Below are 23,725 nucleotides of genomic sequence, written 5' to 3' on the forward strand. Positions count from 1 at the left end.
CTCATTGTTAATAATTTTCTCTCCTATTTGAGGACTCCATGCAGCAAGGCAAGAAAGTTTTTGAGTCTGTGATTTGTTTTGGTTTTTTAATAGGAAAGTAACTTGTAAATTCTATCTCCTTTGCAAGCTCTAAATATTGACTGGGGAATATGTGGCAGCAAAATGATCTGATTCTGCTTACAACGTGATTGCCTAAGGCTGCAAAGTAGAGAAATCTGTATTAAAAAGACTTAAAGCATTATTTCCTAGTATTTCCTACTATGGTTTCCTAGATTTTTAGGAAAGGATTGATCAATAAGGCCCTTTAGTATGCCCTTCCCAAAAATGTGTATTACAGCTCTTACATTTACACCTGCTTTTCTGCATATGAAACTCAAACCTTATGCTACACTACATTAGCAATTATCAAAGCTGGCATGTTCTTATTTAAGACAGATTTTACTGTGGCACTGCTGTATTTAATCTACTCCATAAAGAGTTGCTCTTTTAAAACATAAGCACCTACATTATTTAATTGTAGGAATCTGTTTATTTGCTGGAAACTTGTTTGCGCTAGTTATTCATTAAGCATTACAGTATAAATGTTTTGACTGAACACTTAGTTAATAATAGTCTGGTCTATATTCTCCATGTTTATTGGTTATGTCTTTCAGGTTTTGTTTTTGTGTGTTGGTCTGGCTTGTCTGACTTTTTTTTTCCTTTAATCATAGTAATCTCCAATTTTGTTAACTGTTCATTTCACTTTACAACCAGATGGTTTTCCTGTGAGATCAGCAGGGACATGTTCATCTGGTTGAAGCTGGCTAGCTATAGCTCATTTGGAAGCCAAAGTGGTTAGTCTTCAGCTGACCAGATGTGGGTAACAGAAGTTTTCCTTCTTAGGACCCTTCATATGTTCCAAGGGCTAGGAGCTGGGTCAGAGAGAATCTGCAGTGTGGACTTGGACTGAGGGGTCTCACTGATGACCATGAGCGAAACACAGACTATGAGCAACTTTGAAATAGCTTTCAGTAGAGCAGTGACTTGGCTTGAACAGCCTCTGAATACCTAAAGTGCAGGAACTGATTTTTCTGCTCTGAATGGTTTTGCCCCAAGTCCATCTAGAGCCATGATCTCAGCTCTTCTTCTATACAGGACTGGTTTAATAGCACAGAGATGCTGTTGCTTTCTAGGTCAGCCTTTATGGGAGTTTTATATGAATTGTGGAATAGTTTTGTGAGGCCACAACTGTGATTACAGGTTCAATGATGCTTTAAACAAACAAAAATATAATGACTTTCATCAGTGTAAAACAGGAGCTTCCTGCAGGGAAACACCAATAAATGTGACTTCACAGCAGGGTTACAGACCTGGCTGGCAGCCAGCAGTAATCAGCACAACACCCAGACCCTGTATGTTAACTTAATTAGAGTCCAGTGCAAGCAGCAGCCAGGAGTTTGCTGTGAGGCACCACTGCCAGCATGGCACAGAGTCCCAGCATTTGAAAGTTACCTGCCTGACCCATGGCTCCAGGTAGTACAAGGCTGGGACTTTACAGCAAGTTCAGCCTCATGTTGTGACTCACAGCAATCTCACATTTGTCAGGGAAGTTCAGCTGGAGGTGACAGCCTTCATATGGCACTGGGGGCACTCACCTCTCCTACAATCTCACTATAGATCCTTACCTCAGTTGGGGTCTGTATAACAGATGATTATAATTTATGCTATTTGCAGTACTAATTCAGCTGCAAAAAGAGGAACCTTACATTGTATTTGGTGTTTTCTTTCTCCTTCTGAGAAAGTTCTGAGTAGTTCCACTAATGACCCTTGTTAAGATGATGTCCATGTTTATATTCCTGGTGTAAATGTCCAACTTGCTCTCAGGTGGTTGACTCATCTCTACACTGCCTGCAGAGCCATCAAACTTGCAAACACATGCCATATTCCCAAACTGTTCTAGTAAAAGACAGGGCAACTAATGCCTGCTTCTGCCCCTGGCAGGATTTACACCTGCAGCACCTTGGCATAATGTGTTCTGATGTTTCTTCTAGGGATTTGTGTCATGTATGGAACGGTACCGAAGAGTTGGGCAGGAGCTCTATGCTTGTCTGTGCAAGGACCACGTGCAGGTAAAGGACAGGAATATTGGGCAACAGCTTTCTGTTGTTGAAAGGGTTCTCTTGGACTGCCCTGAGAAAATGAGAATTTTAGAAGTGAGAGGAATATGGTGCCTAAAGAATTGCTGAGAGTTGATGAGTCCACACTCCTTTCCTGACATTATTGCAAAAGTGTGATACAGCATCACCCAGCAATCAGACTCCCCACTTTATTTTCAGGACCTTTTTTCCCCCCTTTGTTTAAATGAATTATTCAACTCTTCCAATGTCAGAAATAAAAGTGAGAACTTTGACTTTTTTTTTTTTTTTTTTTAGTAGCCGGTAAAACTTTTTAAATATATCTCAAGCTCATAGACAGTAAAACATCACAGGCATGTTTTTGTTTCAGGTTTGGCCATCAGGGACCAACCAACTTTTTGCCCTTTTGAATTCTCACCTCTTCTCTTCTTTTAAATTGATATGGTAGTGCTCCCTAACTGCTTGCACACAACACCAAAGTAGAAAGAATTAAGTTTATGCCTTGCTCAGAGGGAGCATAGTACACTTACAACTGAATCATTCAGACTATTTTCAGTGAACCTTGTTGTTGCCATTTGTGACACATGTTTTCCAGAAAACAAATGGAGTGAATAAAAACCTCTGTGATGTGGATCTCCTGCTTTTGACTTGCAAATTTTATGAAAGCAGCCATTTTCAAGTTTTTGACATGCTTTTATTTGTCACTGTCTTGTCAAGTCAGACTATCACTATTTTATCACTAGTAGCACCTCCTGCAGCACGCTTCCAGTGGTCAGCTGGACTTGTGTTTGTGGTTGTTAGGCCTGCAGCACTCCCTCTGCAGAGGGTCCCATCTGCTGGGCTGGGTAGGTCCCTCTCAACCACTGGGGCAGTGGCACTGGTGGCTGAGAGGAGGGAAGTGTCCAAAAGCCACCACAAAGTGTTTCTGTCCCACAGATGCAGCAGTGTGCTTACAGCAAAGCAGCCAAGGACTGGATGACACTCGAGGAACAACTTTTCTACAGAGGGGGCCCGTGGAGAGATGCTTCATCATCCCTAGAGCCACGATGGATGCTTGATTGTTTTGAGGGGCCCTCAAGAATGAGGAGGAGGATTCAGCTCATGAACGCCCAAGTGGCAGCAATGCAAAGGAAGAGTGAGGTAGAAAGATTTTGCAGGAGGTGCACAGTGTCTGTAACAGCTGCTGGTGACTTTATAGAATTAGAGAAATATTAAGGTTGGACAAGACCTTCAAAAGCAGAGTCCAACCTTTGACAAATATGTGCATCTCTTTCCTCTGGGTCTCATCACCTGACTCCTAAATATGCTGCTCCATGTATGGAGAACCCACTGAAGGGATCTGGTTTTGGGCTTAAGAAAGGCTGCAATGTATTTAACAGCAACAGAATTTTTTTTTCTCTTTTCTTGTACAAAATCTCCTTAGACAGATGACAGTATAAGGTGTCCATACTTTTCTGCTAGTAGTATCTCAATGATACAGTGCTTCCCAATGTATGCAGCAGAGTCCAGTTAGAAGGCTGCACTGTCCTGTTACTAGTGCTGCTAAAAGTGGTGAATGGCCAAAAGGGGAAATAAGGATGGTTTAAGCTAAGACTGAACTGTGAATGTGGGGTACTTACTATTTCTGTTTCTTTAATGTCAAAATGCCAAATTCCATCAATGAAAGGCTGAAGCACTTTAATATAAGGTTCCCATACCTAAGACATTTTTTGTGCTGCTTGGATTCTGGCAGTTTTCTGTGTACTGAGTAGTATGATTTTTATCCTATAACTGGGTTCATGTACGATCATCTTTGGAAAGATAATAGTTATTTTCTTAATTTGTTTACATTTGTTTCTTTAGATTCCTTTCCAGTGATGTCCAGTGATGGTTATTTGTTCCTTTCCAATGAGTTTATTTCCATTTCCAAGGCATTTATTTGCAACATAGTTCTAAATCTGTGTTTTTCTCTGTCAATAAGGTTCTGAGTTAGGTACCTATCTGCATGTTCCACTCTAGTCACACCTAGTCTCTTTTCAGGTTCTCCTAGGAAACAGAAGGGAAACAACTTCCCCTACTGAAGTGAATCCAGGTAACCTTTTAGCGCTACATTGCATCATCAAGACAGTAGACTTGAACAGTCAAAGATAATTGGAATTAGGGTATGAATTTCTAGTTCACAATTTAATCTAGAAAAAAACCCTTTACTGTTGGTGCTCTGGGTGAAAATGTCACTGTAACATCTGTGACAAAACTGATGGAAATTTCATAGGTGATATATCAACTATCTTCAGAATTTTCTGCTCTCTTGTTGCTACCTGAAAGGTCTAAAGGAAAAAAAGCTATTCTGAAGTGTAAGCTTTGGGCACTTTTGGGGACCTGGAAAGCTCCTAATTGCTCAAACTTGGGAAAAGGGCTGTTGGAAATATGCAGTATTTTTATATATACTTTTTACTGTGATAGGGCCTAGCAAATAAATGAGTGGAGCTTATTGTTTTAGACTTCACACAAGATGGAAGCACTATGTAGTTTCTGCATGAAGCCTTAATAAGAAGGCTGATTGTGCCTTTTCTATCAGCATGCATTGCATGAGCTTGCAAAACCTGGGACACAGCTTGGGCAAGATATAAGTGGGTTGTCTCTCTTTGGGTTTTCTTAAGATCCTGCTCAGTCCATGTCCCTAAAAGACCACCATTTAAAATTTTTCCTAATTTCCTAATCTTCTGTGAATATAGGGATTTTTTATTAATTATGACTGATTGCATGTATCTGTCTTTGGTTCCCTGAAATGTGTATCCTTCTTCAGCAGTCACAGATTTTAATTCTCTTGCCTGTTTTTTGGAGATAAATAATGCCATTTCCCAAAGTAGAATAGATTGAGTGAAAGACTAAATTGCAAATGCTTTTGGTGTCATCTGGCTGCCACTAAAACCTCAATCTCTTTTATACTCATATAGGAGAGCTGATGTTAAATGGAGCAGAGACGGAGATGGATCAGAAGGGATTGGATTGTAACCAGTTAACATTCTTCCCAGCTCTACATGAAAGTTTCCATTCAGAAGACTTCTTGGAACTGTGCGTGGAGAGACAAATTATATTGCAGGAGTTTGCAGAGAATGAAAAGGTAGGAAAGATGAACTAGAGAATTTTCTCTGGGGTCATGGCGTTTTAGAGGGTGAATTGGATATGGAGGCCTATCTGTTCCTTTCAGTTCAGGGTTCAGGTGGATTCAGGCTACAGTAGACATCATTATTCTCTGTTTCCTTAGAGCAAATACAGTTTTCCAGACTCTGTATGAACTCCAGACTTTTCTAGAAGAGCAATTAACATTAATTCCTTGAAGTAAGAGAAAAAATTTGGGCATGGCAAGCAAGATATTCTGAGACACTGTCTGAATTTGCCTAAGACATGGAAAATTCTGAGACTCATGAGAATTCCTGTGCTGCTCTACAACCTTTACTCATGCTCAGAGCAGTGCCTACATCAAATTTATTTCTAACCTCTGGAATAGTATGCCAGTTTTGTATAGCTTGCTAGTTCAGTGGTGTTTACATGTGTTCCTGAAGAATACCAGAAAATGTTTCCTTCCTCCTTTTACATGTCTTTCTTTCTGTCTCCCCATGAGTACTGGACAGATTCTTCCCTCTATAAACTTTTCCATGCTTCCTCTTTGATGCTTCCATCATGTGTTATCTATTCACAACATTTCTGTTCCTTCTTTGCTCTTGTACTGGACTGGATGCCCTTCACCAAGGTTTCTTCCCAATACTAGGAAGGGGCTTAAGGTTCAGGAGCACTGGGAGGGGAAATGAGTTGTGGAGTAAATAAGGGTGACTCTTAGGAAGATGGCACCTTTGATGTTGTCAATTTAATTGAGACAACATCAATTAAATTGGCAACCTGGCCTCATTCCCTGATCTTTTTGCAGTGTACCTGTTTTTTTCAGTGGCATCATTCCCTCAGTGGCCCAGGAGTTAGCATCCCATAGTGGAAGCCAAATACTTGCAGTATGTAAACTCAGACCTCACAGTGCTGTGACAGTTGTACGCAGCTATAGAAATAGCTGTTTTATTAAAATATCTCAATACCATCACCAGATTTTCTTGATGCTTTGCCACTGGCTAAGGGGTCACACTTGTGCTCTCTAATATGACTTTCTCAGAGTTCTTGATGCAGTCTGTTTCTGTAACAGAATTCATTTCTCTGCCCCTCCTCCTTTTGCCCCTTCCTCCCCATACCTCTCCCCAGCAGAAGGAGACAGGCATGAAAATGTGAGGCCTGATTTCCATGCACTGATCTCATTTTGAGCCTTCAGGCTGTCTGTCTCTTCTCCATGTAACTCTGCAGGAAGCCATCAGAAATGCCAGGCATGTTCTTTTCCAGCAGCAGTCCCTGCCTCGCCGAGCTGACAGAAGCATTAACAAAGGCAGCGGGGGGTGACATTAGCTGTCCTGTGCTCACTTAGTGCACAGAGGTCCTGCCTTGTCAGTGGCTGCCTCCTGAGCTCTTTGCACTTTAGGCAGGCAACTGCAGCCATTTTATTTTCTGCACTGCTCAGAAAAGTCATTGAGAGTGTGTGTGTGTGTCAGTGTGTGAGTTTGAGTGAATGTGTTCCCTTGTACATCTGAATGAACAGAGCAATCAAGAGATGCAGGGCTTTGGGCAATACCTTAAAAGGTAATTATTCAATTATTTTATGTCATGTTTACTTCATTGATTAATGATTCTAGTAGCTTGTGAACAGGGTTTTGATCTGTTTTGACAGAAAATGAAAGGTTTTGTTTAATTTATAATAATGCCAAGCTGCTTGGTGTTTCAGTGCAAGACTGAAGGTACAAGACTTGCAGGTACAGCATTGTCCTGGTGGAGATTCTGCAATACAACTCAGTCAGATCTTTGTTAGTCATCAGCAATAATAGAAGTCACATTCTCCAAATGAAAAAAATTGACTCAGCTGAAGGGCTCTTGTATTTCAAATAATGCAGATTTAATTAACAATATAAGTTTGAAGAAATAATATAGAATTGAAGAAAGGGATTGTTATTGATGACGGTTTCTGGTTGGATAGTACACTATACTTGGGCTTAGAGTTTAAGATTTGTGAAAGAGAAGTTAAGTGCTCTACCCCCTCAGCAAGTCCTACTAATATGCCCTGGTTCTGCCTTAGGCAGAATAGCAGAGTGTTTTTTTGTGCCAGACCATATTAATGATTATAGACCTCCTTCATGATCCACGTGCCTCCTATACCCACACAGATCGTCTCTGGGTTTGGTGAGGTGGACTTCTCAGAAGCCTGGATTTTAACTTTGTGTCTGTGGAGCTGCTTTATGGAACTGCCTGATGTTTCAATATTCAGTTACCTTCCTTTTGGGAAGAAGCAATCTTTTTCCTATTTAATTACTTCAGGAAACCATGTGGTTTGCTAATGTGAGCAGAATTCCCCAGTATTCTCAGTGCAGGCATACATGTCTCTAACCACGTAATGGCAGGCGCTCCAGTACAGAGTTCTGTGGTTGGCACATCCCTGCAGAGACAGGCATTCCTGTGGGAGAGGTGATGGAAAAATGCTACCTTCCTCTTGGAAATCATTTAGAGGCGAGAGAGATTGAAGAGGTTTTCATGAAAAATTACCCACAGAAATCTCCCAGGGCTGTTTTTTCTGCCTTAAACCCAGAATGAGGGAAACAACCTCCTGTGCCCACTAAGTGATTTCAAAATGAAGCACCCCATTTGTTGGTAAAATAGTGGCTTTTCAGTAAAGTATTTAAGTGTGGAAAGAAGATTTTATTAATTTACTCATGAATTTAATATTTATGTTATCCTAATATCAAAGACTAAAAGCTTGTGAAGCAGCGTGGTTCTGCTTCAGCTGACCTTAGCTACATCATGTGTAGTTTGGGGCAGCAAGGAAGGTCATAGATTTGACTCCAGAAATAGTTTAGGAACAAAAGCAAAGAGTGAAGTAGAACCATACTTACTCTACATATTATCATATTGACTTTACATGATCTAGTAAAACTAATTCCATTTCTGGGTCAATTTTTCATGCTCCATAAAGTAATACACCTCCCTAGTCCTTATGAAGTTTAGTAGAGATAAGATCATTGAAATGTTAAGAGAAAAATGGATTTTGTGATACTTCTCATACTTATCAGTGTGTTCTCTTAGGAACACTGCATTACATTTCTGAATTAGAAAAGTTGTCCTGTTATGTAAATACCACCCTCTGGTCCTTGCAGCTTGAGAAGGACTCAGCTTGCAAAATTCTACTCTCATTTCTGGATCCTGTGCAAATCAGGATTGTGCTAATTTAGAGGAGGAGCTCAGCAGTGAGCAGTTTCTTAGTAGGTAAGGTAGTATTAGTGTTTTGAAATTTTGGGAGCAATATTTTTGAGGCTGGGCCTAATGGATGATTAGCTACTGCCCCCTTTCTAGGAACAGAGGAGGTACTGGTTGAAAACTCTGGTTGAAACTGGGCACAACACTGAGTTGACCTTGATCATCCCAGTTGACTGTACTAACCAGTGGATGTAACTTTTGGAGCTGAGTATATATAGAATATTTTATGAGCATAAAATATGCTCATGCAAAAAAATAATGAACTCCATGCTTCTAAATGTAAGAGATGTTCTTTGCAATGAACTACTGCTTGATTTAAAATCAGAGTTTTTAAATTTTCTGCAGGCCACACAATTTTCTGATCTCTAAATTGGTTTGTTTACTTTCTGCACCATCTCTCAGCCATAAAAAATGTTCCAGAAAAAGGGCTTTCTTTTCTTTATCAAAACTGGTCAATTCCCAAGAACTTTCTATCAACTGGCATATATAATAAACAAAATACTTAGTTGAAAAACTCCCCATGTTTTTAAATTGTGTTTTAGAAATTCCTCTATTGTAACGGCCAAATTAGTTTACTTGGGAGTAAAAACAAGAAATTGAGTCTTAGTATATCAAGGGAAATAAAAAAAAAAATATTCTGGAATGTTTATCTAAATCCTTAAGACAATTAGATTGATAGATTCCTATATTCTGATTGGACTTCTGTCAGTCATATGGTGATTTTTGTGACTTTGTCACTGTGAACCCTAGAATCAATATGGCAGGGTTTTGGTACAAACTTGTGTTCTTCTGCATCACTGGCTCTGGCTCCCTGCTGCCCCAGTCTCCTGTGTTACCAGCTCCTGGCCTTATTATGCTTGTCTCCATCCTAGGTGACGTTCAAGTGCTCCGTGGCAGTTGTGCGGGGTCATACAGCACTGGAAGGGGTGCTGCTCTTTGGCCAAGAGCACTTTTACATCTGTGAGTGCTTTGTGTTATCCCTTCAGGAGGAAGTCTATTGTACTCATCACTGCTTGTCCAGGTGAGTCATTCTTTCCTCTCTTCCAGAGATCCGCTTGGTCAACTTCAGTACTGGCACATGGATACCTTGAGTTTGCACAGATTTTTGGGGATTTCAAGCAGAATAATAGCACAGCAAGTCGTCTTCCACCATTCCCATTTGTTACAAAAACTATTTAACTTAACTAACATAGATGCTTGTTCACAGGCTTTGGAGGTGCCATGAGAACACCCATCTTCAACAGATGTTGGACAATCTCACACCTACATTGCTGGTTTTCAGTTATGCTATAGAGTTAAAATTTCTTTCTGAGTAACTCACATCTTTTATTCATATGGAACAGTTAGGACAGGAGCCTTTAGCTTCATTGTCTGATAAGATTTTTGTTTCTTTCTCCAAGACAGAATCGTAATTAATATTTGGCACACTGCTATCATCTCTTGACTCATGATTTATTGAGAGTGATCAATATTGCAAATGAGTCTGTTAGACCAAGCTCTTTGTGCATGCTGTGTGCTCATGTGCAAAGCCCAGTGGGACAGTGAAAAGCTCAGCATTTTTACTGCCTGTCTACTCTGCATCCAAATCTTACGAAGTCTAATATCAGTCAATCTGATCAGGTGACTTGAGGATCGATCAGACTGGATCTCATAAAAGCTTAGGTTGTTTTTCTAAGGGATTTTCTGTGGGCTAGGCTTTTGATTGCAATTCTAACACATATACACTACTAAAATAATAATTAATTATTTGCTTAATTATTAATTCCAAGTAATTGTTGTTTACAATAGCTGTGTGTCCATATGATGCTTACCTTTGACTTGGTCTTTCAGGTTCTCCCAACAAGTTTCTTCCCTTGCTGATTCTCAGTCTCCAATGTGTGCAAAACATTGATGTCTTCCTACTTGCATATACTAAAACCACTTCAAACTTACCCTTAGCCTCCACAGGCTCTTTATTTGGGTAACTATTAGAAAATCTGCCTTTAGTGTTGAGCTTTATTTATTTAGCTTTGTTTTCAGTTTATGTATGTCCCAGTTGACCTTGATATCTCTTGGTATTATTTTTCTTCAAAGGAGGACTTAAATGTTCAAGAGGGCTTTCCAGGTTTTTTTTGTTTCAAATTTTTTTTTTATTTATTTTTCTCATCCAGAATCAGTGATCCATTTATTTTCAACTTATGTCATAAAGACCATGCTGTGGGAGACCAGACGTGTTCCCGTTTTTCCTATCAGGATATCAAAGAGATCCATCTGATGCGCTTTCTCCTGCAGGTAGGAATTAACATGCTCAGTCATTTGAGGGAAAGCTGCAACAGCAGTAATGACATATGACTGAAAATCACTTGCTCAGTTTCCACTAAGACTGCTGATATGTCTTCGCTTGAGTATCAAAATGCTTTTTGTCACATCATTGCTCTATTAGCCTTTGCTAATACAATATCTTTTCTATACACACCACAGTGTTTGAACACCCTGACTGGAGTGGTTGACTTATCAATTGTTGGGCTATCAGTGTTGCATGGTTTTTTTAACCATACAAAATAGAAATTTTTGGTGTGACCCAAAGTGGAGATGAGTAGTCTTTGAATGGGACTGGGGCAAAGGCTGAGCTTATTGGTTGGAGGGGTTTTGTAGTTTAGGGTTTTTTATTGTTGTTCCATGGTCTTTTTTTGTTGTTCCAGGGTTGTTTTGTTCAGTTAGTGAACTGAAAACTCAGGTATCCGTATCAGGCTTGTGCTGGGACTCTATGCCAAAAACTTCTTTGAAAAAACATTTCAGAAAAAGAGGAAAGCTGATTGCCTGTGCTTTCCCTGCAGGACAGGTAGATCTGCTGTTTTGGCAGTGACTGTGCCTCAGCTGGTCTCCCCTTGTCCATGCACATCATCCAGCCCAGAGCAGAGCACTGGCCCAGTTCTGCAATGGCAACACTTGAGCAGACCTGGTTTGGAAAGCTGAGCTCCAGAACAAATGCTTGCTGAAAGGTGTTTATTGTCATAGCTGCTCTCATATTACCTTTCTGCTTTATATTTTATTTGTGAATCATGTATGGGCCACGTGCCATCGGAGTGTTTCTCTAGGTTTGTATTGCACCTGCCACATTTGGATTGAAACTCATGTCTGGGTTCCCAGACACTACATGTTATTTATAGTTTTACTTGAATGACTTGGGGGGGGGGGGGGGGAAAGGACCTCTCACCAAATAAATAAGAGGATTATATTCAAATGCCCAGCAAAAGAAAGTATAGAGACATTTTGGGGATGAGGAAAAGGGAGCAAAGCTGTCTTTCATCTTCAATTCCTCAAAGTTTTTGTGCAAAATGTCGTAAAATCCCTGTTCTCCTTTGGTGCTTCTAGTCAGGAGAAACTATTTGGTAGTTCTGTTGAGCTCTGTCCTAATTTAGCAAGCAGTATGGCTGCTTTCTAAAAGAAACTCTTATTTAGAATCCCCTCTGTGTTATCTTTATTACCTAGTTGGAACTTAATGCTACTATTAATCACACTGAAATTTCATGATAAAAATGTTTCAGAAGCAAAAGGAAAAGGTGAGTGATGGAACCAATATCTGGAGTTTGGTTTTGCTTCAAGGAAGTGTTTGAACTGCTAGTCACCTTGTGGGACCATCCCTACAAGTTGAAGAAATTTAGAATATTAGACGTATTTTGCTTTAGTTCTGCACATTTGTCAAAAAAGTCAGGGTCTTTGTTTTTTTAAAGCTCTGAAGAACTGGACAGGCCATGATGGACCCTTTGCAGCACTAAGCTTTGTTCTGCAGCTCCTCACACTAAATTATTTACCTTTCCAGGAGGTCGCCTTGGAAATATTCTTCAAAAATGGCTACTCCAGATTTCTTGTCTTCCATGACAGTGACCGAAATAAGATCTTTAAAAGGTAATGACTAGCTCACAATAACGTGGGAATGCTCCTGGTGATGCTTGGTATACCACTCTTATTTATCCTGGTGTCAGGTGTCTGTGTTATGTTGCTGCAGGAGATTGGTTTTCCAGTTTTTCCTTGAGTTTTAATGGGTTACACTTTAGCTCTGAAATTTTCCTTTTGCTGACCTGTGGACTGTTTGGAGCATTATATAGCCATTGATTTATCAAGGGACCTAATGTGCAGGACTTTTACAGCACCCAGTGGTGTGATGTGTCCCTTCATCCCAGGAAATTTTGACTGTAGCTGTTTTCCTTCCTCCCCCTGAGATGAGAGCCACCTCACAGTACTGGGTGAAAGAAGGTTTCTTCCAACCTTCATAGAATCACTAGATTCTTTAAGAATAACATATTTTTGTCTCTCCAACTTTATCTTTGTAAAGTTACCTTCTAACAATGGCATTTTTTTAAAAAAATTCTCCTTATGTGTTTGTCTTGTTTAATGGAACTTGAATGTAAGATTATGAAGTGATTAATTTGCACTTTCTGCACTGTCTACTGCAGTTCTGGCCATTAGATTAGGATTGCATTTACTGGCCTCTACACAGGAAAATCCACTTCAGCGCTAGTGCTTCCTGTACTAAATTCTGCAGTCCAAACTGAGCATTGGTACTGTTAATTTCTAAAGAATCACAGGAATTCCTTCTGCTCCTGAAATCTCTCAACAACCCCTATTGCAGTATTTAATAAAAAAGTCAGTATAGATTTGTCTGTTCTTCCTTTTCAAACAGGCTGCTTAGATCCTGCACCAGGATCTGCCCCAGAGCCAGCCCTTATTTTTGCTGTCTTTGAGTTCTGTCAAGAATCTCTTGGGAGAATCTTTCAAAGGCAGTTCAAGACAAGGTTTTGATCCTCAGCTGAAGGTCACCAAAAGTGTATATTTCAAGGGTATAGTTTTCAGTCATCATAAATCCACAACAATTGTAAATATGAATGGCTGAGATGAGGGTTGGTGCCTCTTTTTGCCATTTCTGCTAAATAAATATCTGAGTGTGTTCTTATTTTCTGACTTCAATAGCATCTTAAACCAAAAAATCCACAACCGTGTATGTAAATTCAATGTCCTGTTGGGGAAAGAAACTGCTTTTATCCAGCCCCTAGCAACTCCTTAATATTAGTGTACCCTTTGGCCTGTTGTCTTATAGCTCTGTCCTAGGTTAGAGTCTCAGGACAATGCTGTGGCTTCCTGAAGAAAGTTGGGAGGACAAAGCAGTTATATAGATATGTAATGTGTCCTAACAACCATTTGCATAACAATAATGTGACCTTTCATATCCCCTATAGATTCTGTTCTTTCCAACCTGCTTTGAAGTCGAAGGGGATAACAGAGGAATCCCTAAATATAAGGTAAAACATAGGAAACATTGGATAATTGTAATAAGTGCAATTATGTGAATAAGTTACACCTTTAAAAAGCATATAGAAACATACCTATTTGTATCCATCCCTTTAAAAATTCAAATGTGTTAGTAGGACTTCAAAAAGTATTCTAGCATACCTCAGCACAGTATGAAGATGAGTGTCAAAAAGCTGGCTGTGCATAGATGATTAATAATTATCTCGTTTGTATCACTTTATTGATAAACTCTACACAAATGGTTTCTGTGGGAAGAGATAGTGAGGTGAGGACAGAGCTAATCCATAATGCTTTTACATAACAACGTCTTCATTGTGTGCTCAGGGCAGACAGTGATGTACATATGGATGCTTTGGCATGTTGTATTAGCTGCACAGAAGAGATTTTAACTTGTCCCTCAGATTTACTGTTGCAGGAAGAAGTTTTCTCCTAGTGGGAGGTGCTTGAGAGAATGTTTTATGCATTCCGTGAGTTAGAGTAACTTTTCTCAATTTAGGTATCTGGGGAGCACAACCCTGAGTGCCCAGCTGGTGTCCTCTGAAATGATTGCTGAGGCAGGAATTGTGTTGAGACCTGAGGTGCACATTGCCCCTGAGTTGTTGCAGCTTGTCAGCTATCTCCATTTTAATTTTCAGTCTACCCATTGCAGATCATTATCTGTCTTGTAAGTGAGCACTTTCAGTGCTGAAAGTGCTTTCATTTTTATCACCTGGCTAACAGTACCAGTGCAATGTGGAGCCAGCTCCAGCTAGAGCCCACCCTAAGCCAGAGGTGCTGGCTGGCTGTGGAGCGTGGGATCTGTTCTGTGTAAACAGCAACTGGCTCTAGGATTTCCTTTCCCCCTGCTTGCTGGGAGCTCAGGAGGTGAGAATGTCTTGAGAGAAGATGCATTAGAGCTTCAAGAAATTTGGGCATTAATTGTGCTCGTGGTTATTGGAAGAAACACTTGACTCATGATTAATCTCAGAATTTGAGAGAGGCTGCATGCCTAGATCCAAAGCAGCCTGTCCTGAATTCCAGTAAGGCTCTGCCTTTAGGTTTTTTTCCACTAGCTGAGAGAAGCCCCTGCAAAACTTATTCACTCTGAGAATATAAAGGGTCTTTGGCATAGCTTTGGCTGGGCCATGTCAGAGCATGAACTGAAATAAAATAAATGTAAAATTTATTTTAACCCCTGCTTAAGTATTGAAGCCAGAAAAGTTGTGTTAAAGTGGAAAGTTAGAGAAAATTACCTCAGTAGCTGTGCTTCCCTTTACCAGTCAGAACTAATGGACTGAGAACTTGATGAGTTTACTCTTCCCTTGTTTGATTTGTTGAGCTGTTTCAGAGTTGGAAAATTTCAAAAGCAGCATTTGGGGCTTCTTCCCCATCTAAGGGGACAATGGCAAACTTCCACATCTTTGCAGCTCTTCCTGCCATACATGAGACAAGGAGGCAGGCCAGATTAAATTCTTTGCCCAGACATACTATTAATAATTGCACAGTTGAAGCATGGAAAGAAGAAATTGCTTGTTTGATGCATCATATGACATTGAGGTAATAGAATTTCTGAGAAATCCCTTATCAATTTTTCCACCTAGTCCATAGGAAACACACAGGAGTTCCCAGGCTCTACTGTAGTAATTTAAAAAATGAAGTGCTCCTGCCACTTTATTCCTCATTCAAATATACTTAAATGTTTGCTGTCACCATAGGTTATTATGGCCACTACCATAATAACCTCATGTCCTGCCTGAGTGCTTTTACAATCTGCTCATTGCTTGTCCCTGTATTTTGCTGTTTGCAGGATGTCAGCACTCTCTGCCCTACAGATGTGATTTCAGCAAGTGAATGTGTGTGCTGAGGTGCACATGTCCATATGCACATGCCAACAGAAAGCTAAAAGTGCTGTGGGGGTACCAGACTTTTTGTCAATACAGAAGCTGACTCTTGGATCATGGAAGTCAGTGACTCTTAATCACTTTAGTCACTGCTTAAGTGATAAACCTGAGACCCTTAAAAAAAGAAATATTTCTCCTACCCCTTCTGCATCCTCCTTGGAGAGAGTCTTAGAGGCCAGCAAAATGCTGAGTACAGGCAGTCATGCTGATAGTGTTGTACAACTTGGAGATTGCTGCACCTAGGTATAGCACTCAAAATCCCAAAGAACTTGCAGAATCTGGCCTCTTGATGGCATCCAGGATCACTGGCTATCTCTAAGCGTTGTGTTTGTACTGCTTAGTTACTCCTGAGCATAACACTTGTGTTTGCTGCCTCTGCTGAATTGGAGCAGGCTCGCAGTTCCTACACTGACAGTGCCTATTTGAGACTCTGAGAGCTTGGTGGCAACCACCAGCAGCAGAAAGTTCCCAGGTCTTTTCCTCCAAATGAAACATAGTTCAACTGTGTTTCACCCTATGAAAATGTGCAGAAATAATATTTGGGGCTTAATGGGGGGAATGGATTTAGTAGAAAAACCTATTGTTTAAAAGATCCCTTCATTGGACACTGCACACACAAAAGACCCCAAAAAGCCCAAACATGGAGAACAAGTTATAGGGACAGACCCAGATGTAAATAGCCTTTTCCAAATACACATCTGGTTTAGTTGTTATGGTTTTCATTCTAGAGACCACAGATATCTATGTTGTGTTCTAAAACCAAGCTGATCTTTAAAGAGCAGAACTGCAGGAAAACAGAGGAGGAGGGAAGTCAGCTTTTTATTTGCTTGGGCTGGACTTCATGGAGCTTCAAGTTCTGTAGAGTTCCTTGGTGAATTTGAAGGATTGTCTTCTTTTGGTGTATTTGAAGGATTGTCTTCTTTTATTCTCCATTCTTCTTGGTTATCTATTGCAGTAGAATTGGGTGTGGTGAGTGAAGTGAAATTGGGCTTCTCTGGGGGGACGGGGGTCATGTTCTCTAACTTGTGCAGCTCGTCCCTCTCACCCTGGCAGGTCAGCAGGCAGGACTCACACAGGTCTTTCTTTTCTACTAAGTAAAGTGATTCTAAACGTTTAATGGTGTCAATCGGCTCCTCTTCCTCTGCAAATTCTGGTAAAGGGTTCCTTTTTACGTTCATTCTCTCAATCTTGGGGAGCTTTTTCACACTCTTCGGGATGATGGTCAAGGAGTTGTCAAAAAGACCTAGCTCAATAAGTTCCTTCAGGGCCCCAAGAGTGGTGGGAATACTCTCAAGACAGTTTAAGCCAAGGTTGAGAGTACGCAGGTTCTTGAGATGGGTCAGCTCTTCTGGCAGACCTTTTGTGGTCAGCTTGTTGTTGCATAAATTCAGGAAAGTAAGGTTGCGAAGCGTGCCTATCTCTGGGGGCAGCTCATCAATCTGGTTACTGTGCAGGTCCAGCCATATCAGATTCTGGAACTTCTCAATGATGTTTGGAATCTTTCTTAACATGTTTCTGCTCAAATCAATTTCCTCCACATCAGCCAGCTGCAGAAGGACCTTGGGGAAGACAGCAATGCCCATTTTGCTCAGCTCAAGTCGGCGCCTTCCATTAAAAAGTACTCGCATTGAATTTTTGGCCGCTTTCAAGGAGATCCTTTTCCCTTGTGGACCTTTTCCTTTTCCCTTGGGCATCTCTCTGCTGACAAACAGACACCAGACCCTGTGGATAGAATGTGAGAACTCCAATAAGGCCTTTGAAAGCCATGGCTGTTAATCACAGTTATATGTTAATAACAGTTATATGTTAATATTACTGCTAGACTTTTCTGAAGTTGGTTTTCTTTGAGGTCAGAACTTTTAAACTGAAAATCTGCAACTCTGAAAATTCTTCTTTGAAGTATTTTCAGTAGGTGAAATTCTAATAATTTATAATATCATTTCATTGCAATGTGACATCTATGTTACATTACAGGGTGAAATTACAAGTGGGACACATTTGCTGTCTTTCATTCCTAAATACTGGTTTGAGCTTAGGATATAAAGAAACTGAATTAAATACATTATTATCCATCAGCCAGTAGAGGAGAGGAGAAAAATATATTGCAGGTCTCACACAGTCCTTAGAGACTGCATTAAAAAAAGCCATCCAAAATTGTCTCATTCTGCCAAACCAACACTTGCCATCTTTACAGGCCTAGCATTTGCTAACAGGTTGGTTCAATTTCTTGTGTAATGGACTTGAGATTTGGGCTGTGGATGTTATTGGAAGATTAAAAGTTTAAAGGAAATTATTAAGAATTTTGTTTTGACCGGGACTCAGGAACATGGTGGGTTCCTAGGCTTGCCAGAATGATTGGCAATTCATACGTCACTTACAGGACAAACTGCAACAGGGATTGATGTCAGTGCTGCTTAATGCCATGTGAACCAGGCCTTGCTAAGTGTCTCCTCCTCTGGATACTCTAACCTTGTTATTTTCTTCATGCTGTGGGATAGAGAGTCTCCCACTGCAAAGGTGCCCTGCCCACAGAAAAATCCATATAGGTGTAGGAGTCAGATTTTTGACTGCTACTGATGCTCAGCGTGTGTGACATGCTTCCTGGAATGAGGCCTCTAAGAGTACAGTCCACTTACTCTCTGGTTTGGTGAACTCTTTCTAATCAAAGGCCATCAATTATGGTTAATGGCAAAGGAAATAGGCTGATTCCCTGGAAATGGATGGCAATGTCCCTCCCAGTGAGAGTTTAGAGAAGAGCACAGGTTACAGCTGAGTAATCTCAGGTCTGGGTGCTCTGGCATTTAATTTTGAAGAGTCAAATTGCAGCTTTGATGAATGATTATTTAGGACAAAATATAGATTTGTCGACAATACATGTCCCTATTAGAGAGACTGCACTACAAACCCTTCAGGCTTTTTGGCTACTCATTAATCATGTGTGAATACATGAAGGGGAAGCTCAAGCTACAACTAAGGCATTTCAGCTTATTTTCAATTACATGCCATAGCCCAAATAATGCAGAAGCATTAACCCAGCTACCACCCACTCTCCCAAGAGCTCTGTGATGAGGCAGATGCTTCAGGAAGTACTGGAAGCAGCGCAGTGGATTCAGTCTTGCCCTAAGGGCGAGTTCCAAAATAGGTTTTTTGTTATTTTACATGAAAATATTCACAGTGAAATGTTTCTGTGTGTCACTCCCATGTTTCTATCTCTCATGAGTACTTACAGAACCATATTACCAAGAAGGTCAATGCTGTTCTATCTATATGTTGACTGGTAACTAAAGCAAAGGCAAAGTACTCTACAGTGTAAATAAGTACTCTTTTCACCTTTGTTGATGTTAGTGTAAATAATTTCCTCAGGAGTGACTAGAAAGTTCTAGAGATCAAAACAGGGTTTTCTAATCACAGCTCACTCATTTTAAGGATTTTATGCAATATTCTTGTTGGCAATTCTGTGAAGATCAAGTTGAACTGTATGTGGAATACCAGGGCCCTGCTGCTGATACAGAGCACCCTGAGTCCTTTCTGGTGCACAGAGGTGAGGTCACCACCATGCTTCAGGACAAGATCTGTAGGGGAGCTTTCTTACATGCTGGCAGAATGGAAAGAGATTTTCAGCTTCCTGTAATTGACATGAACCAGATGAGCTTTGGGGCTGACTTTTTCTTTGTTAGAATTTTGTGTTGTATGAGTTGACCAAGACACTGAGTGTTTTTTGATAAATGAAGCTTGTCAAATAAGTATGCCTTTAAAAAATGAACGGGGGCCTCAAGGAAAAAATGTAAATTTTTTTCCTAACTTTAAAATTATAATTTATTTTTAAATGCTTTTAAAAAACATGTTTAAATCTCAGAAAACATTGCATTCTGTTCCTAAATTTTTTTTCTATTACTTTTTATTTAAAATCCAAAAGGAGAACATTGAGCCAAACTATTTTCTTTCCCTATTTCACAAAATACCATCTAGGCAAGGAATCGTTCATCTGTGCCCCTGCTCTGGCGCCGGGGTCCCTCTGCGCTGTGCGTGCCTGGCAGCACTAGAGGGAGCCTGGCGTACAGGGCTGAGCGATTGCTGCAGCTCAGCCTGCTGGGTTTGAGTATTTCTCTGTCAATAACTCTCTCCAAGCTGCTACTAAGTTTGAACCGAGACCTTTCAAGTTTTAAACAAGTCCAAACAAACAGTTCAGTGTGATTTCTCTCTTTGTATGATGCACTGCATAATGTGCAGACTCCAAAGAGTTTCTTCCCACAGCCTACTTCAGCCGGATTTTTTTACATCCAGCTGTGAACCTCTCAGATGCACTGATCAAGTCCCTAAGGAGTGCTCACTCTAAGTGCTACCTAGTTTGGGTTAAAAGTTGGGGCCATATTTCAAACTTAGAAAAATATGACTTGCAACTCCCAAAATAGGGATTAGTACTAGAGGACTGCAGAAACATTTTAGTGTGTTTAAGAACTTGAAGAGGATGAATAGCTCTCCTGCCTCTGCATGCTTGCAAACTAATTATCAGTGTTTTACAGGGCTGTAGCTGGAGATAATGGAGCTTACTTAGCCATGTCTCATTATCTTTGGTTCTATGTAAGAGGGCTCTAGTTCTGTAGCCACTGATATTAAAAAATTCAGGAATCACAGGAGTCCTCCTTGTTTAAATGTTGATTATGCCTCAGTGCATCTCCTGGAAAGGCAGAGGGAGAGGTACATGTGCTGCCCTACCATCTAAGAAATGGTGATAAGAATTTCCACCTGTTTTCTCTAAATGTGCACTGCACTGCTGGCTTCACCCTCTGAGTTGTTGGCAAGCCTTTTCCTCAGGTGGAGCGTGCTGTATTTCTGTCTAAGATCTCACTAAAATGGATCTTGACTAGAAAACCCTTTCCCTTTCTATCTACACTTGTTAGAATCTTTGGCCTGGATGGGCTTTAAAAAACCAAAGCTTTAGGAGTGTTTAACAGGCCCAGAGTTTAGAGGTGGATCTGATACAGAAATTAATAGAAAATGTGTGTCACGGATGTTGTACTGTCTGTGGTGCTCACTGTTGCTGGGAGCTGCAGGGATAGAACAGACCTGAGCATCACTACTAAGACTGTCAGTGTCTCTCTGAGGCAAGGAAGGACTGGGGATTAGTCCTTATCTGCACTTATGCACTTGCACAGGGGTCAGTCATGACCCATTGTATCTTAAGCCTGCCCTTAGAAGTTCTGATCCCAAAAGACTGCATATTTGGACTCTGAACATCTCTTTCCTTTCCCAGCCCAGGCTGGAGCAGAACTGGCCTTCTGCCCATAGCACTGGTTGGTGCTTTGGGACCTGCTTCTCCATGGTTCTGCCTGTTACTTTCATCTAGAGCTGGTGCTTCCTTGTTCACTGCACTCAAAGCTGCACAGGACCATCTTGAGCCCATCTTGATCTACTCTGTGAGAATTTCCTCTTGGAATTCTGCATGCTGCAGAGCAGGCCTGACAAGCCCAGCAGAGCTCTGCATTCCCTGCACACCTCTGTGGCAGGAAGGCTGTGAGGTGATGTGCGCTAATTCACTCATGGAATAGGTGATACTACCATCTATAGTGAAATATTTGCATGCGGAGCTTAAAACCATCATTCGTACAGCAAATGATTTTGTGTGAAGCCAAACTGTTCCACCTCCCTGCTCACAAGCCTGTTACCATTTCTTGTTGTTGGATGTGATCTGTTGTGGAAGAGATTAATTCAATGACCATTTTAAACGCAGTCTTAAGCAGTCAGGTTTAGACTGAATTGCACCATGAGTAAATAGTTTGAGAAAAGTTTCCTTTCATAATATTCTTGTTTTCCAGATGACTTCAGGGCCACTGTATTACCACCCAGTGCAAAGTTACTTGCAAAACGAAGGCCCACCAAGAATAAGCAAAACCATTGTTTCATCTTAACAATCCTGCCAGGCTGACCCCTGCGTATGATCTTACCAGCTAAGTAGCTTGAAAGGCCCAGAGGATGCGGTGCAGATGTCACAAGCTGCTCGGTTTTTCTCAGTAGTGTGGGGTGGTACTGTGCAGGTGTCCTCTGTCCGCTCTTCTTTGAATAATGAATTAATCTTTCAGTCTGTAAATAAAGCCATGAGCATGAAACACAGGACAGTTTCCTTTGCACAGTCCTGTGGATTCGGAATGGTACTTCCTTGATGGAGAATGGCAACTCTTCAAGCTTGTGTGAGCATGCTGGTGAGGAGTGGCTAAAGGGTTCCCCCAAGCCCAGGGTCCTGCTTTTCAGTGTTGCTTCTGCAGCTTATGAAACTTGTGTTACCAAGCAACAGGAGTGCTACGCCCTTGGAGATCATTAGCATAATGGTTGGTTCCAGAATGCAAGATCGAGCTGGATGGAAAAGAACTGAATGGCGTGCCCTGCTGGAAATGTTGTGCTTAAAATTAGGCCAAAAGAAAAAGCATCTGGAGCTCATTAGATGCTGTTAGTCAGCTTCTAACATTGCCTTAACACTGTCCATTTTAATCACTTGACTATTTCATTTTACTTGGCTGTAGCAGAGTGAGAGATACTTGTCTGTGTGTGTTCAAACTCACGATGTTGTGATATCATCCCTACCACGTGCCAGATGGGATAGATGTGGACACAGGAGGGAAGGCTCATTCAATGCTGCAGCAGAGAGTATTGAGCTGCAATTTATCTGTTCATATGCATCTATCTGCCATATCTATCAGTGACCCTTCAAAAGTGCACTTGGTATAATGACTTCCATCTGGAGCATGCGCATTTGTTGAAATTTGTCCTTATGACTGAAGTTACCAAGCTCAAGCTTTTAGTAACTGATCACAATAATTTCAAAATAATATCTGAAAGAAATCCTACTATGGATGAGAAGAAGCTGAGTGGTTTGTTTGGGTATTCTTTACAGGAGATGCAACATTGAGACCTCTCTTGCTCATAATAGGACCAGGATATTATTGGCATAAAGAAGCTGATGATGTTAATGTCTTATTCCAGGGTTGGAGATTGCATTCTGCTTACCTAAACAAATTAACTGGATTTACTTGATGTGTTTCTTCATGACCTGAAGTATGCCTGAGTGCAGCATCTCCACGGTGGAAATGTTATCCCTTTGGTTTAAGCACTGTGAATGCACATATTCCATACACGAGGGAGATCCCTTTCTCCCCCCCCCTCCAGCCCTTTCAAGACACCCTGCTTCAAGGAGCCCTACTTGAATATGATGTTTATTTTTTTATTTTGAATTACATCTCAATTCTTTAGCACAGATTAAGCATAACCAGAAGGTGGACTGATACAGTTAAACAAGGAAGATGCTGTACCTTTAGAGTAAAGTAATCTAACCTAGCACTCTTCTAAGTTTGAGAGAGACAGATTATTTCATAAGGGAAAGTTGGTATTTCTTTTCAAGGCTTTTTTCCTCTGTTAATAGTATGACTTAAACCTAAGTTGTGGGTTACCAAAAAGGAGATTTTTCTTACAATATCCTTGGTAGTTGCAAAGTTTTTTAAAGAAAAGTTGGTTTAGGAGAGCCTTGGCACAGTTTTTTAGACTGTAGTCTGAGGGATGGAAGGAAAAAAAAATTTTAAGGCAGAAATCTAAGAATCTATTAAATTTATTGGAATTTTTGCATTTATTTTAGTAAGAGCAAAATCTTATCCTTTGAGATTATCTCATCTGCAATGTATCTCCAAATGGGTTGAGGTCCACCTGTCTCTAGCAAATGGCACACTCACTATCCAAGGGTGAGATCATAGTCTGATGTTAATGGAAGAGGGATTAATAAATCACATATAGAGTAGCCAAAGGTGGATCATCATTAGTACACATCGTGTTTACATTCTGCCATGGCTGGTATCCTACAAATACCTTATAAATTAAAATATAGATAAGTCTGTAGGTACTTCTCTTGAGTTCATATAATTTCACTCCCTCTGGAACTGTAGTTATTTATCTTGATAAAGCACTTCAGTTTCTTTTACAAACCAGCCTTTGATTACATATTTATTTTTAAATTCACTTACTGCAGTTGGGTAGCTGACCTTCATCTACACTGAGCTTTTGCTGTGCTGACTAGAGAGGTGTTGGCCGGAAAAATGTTATCTGATTATCAAGGAGAAATTTGGAATAGGCTTTAGCTGC

At 40.5% G+C, this 23,725-nt stretch overlaps 2 protein-coding genes across 2 annotated transcripts in view; one reads left to right on the top strand and one right to left on the bottom strand.

The window, feature by feature from the left end:
* The window catches only part of WDFY4 (WDFY family member 4), a 112,280-nt gene that overhangs the window by 61,539 nt on the left and 27,016 nt on the right, over positions 1–23,725 (top strand). Inside the window, exons 40-47 of the mRNA XM_058810186.1 lie at positions 2,031–2,108; positions 3,051–3,254; positions 4,134–4,185; positions 5,051–5,217; positions 9,305–9,453; positions 10,583–10,703; positions 12,235–12,320; positions 13,649–13,711. Of these exons, the coding sequence (XP_058666169.1) occupies positions 2,031–2,108; positions 3,051–3,254; positions 4,134–4,185; positions 5,051–5,217; positions 9,305–9,453; positions 10,583–10,703; positions 12,235–12,320; positions 13,649–13,711 (920 nt within the window). The remainder of the gene's footprint in view (positions 1–2,030; positions 2,109–3,050; positions 3,255–4,133; positions 4,186–5,050; positions 5,218–9,304; positions 9,454–10,582; positions 10,704–12,234; positions 12,321–13,648; positions 13,712–23,725) is intronic.
* LRRC18 (leucine rich repeat containing 18) lies at positions 16,441–17,295 on the bottom strand. Its single transcript, XM_058810205.1, has one exon. The coding sequence runs from the start codon at positions 17,293–17,295 to the stop codon at positions 16,441–16,443; it is 855 nt and encodes a 284-aa protein (XP_058666188.1).

The sequence above is a fragment of the Ammospiza caudacuta genome, chromosome 9 (genome assembly GCF_027887145.1).
Source record: "Ammospiza caudacuta isolate bAmmCau1 chromosome 9, bAmmCau1.pri, whole genome shotgun sequence".
In the NCBI taxonomy this organism is placed as follows: domain Eukaryota; kingdom Metazoa; phylum Chordata; class Aves; order Passeriformes; family Passerellidae; genus Ammospiza; species Ammospiza caudacuta.

What these genes read in the sequence shown, in the direction of transcription:
- LRRC18 (XM_058810205.1), bottom strand. Translation starts at nt 17,295, where the DNA reads ATGCCCAAGGGAAAAGGAAAAGGTCCACAAGGGAAAAGGATCTCCTTG.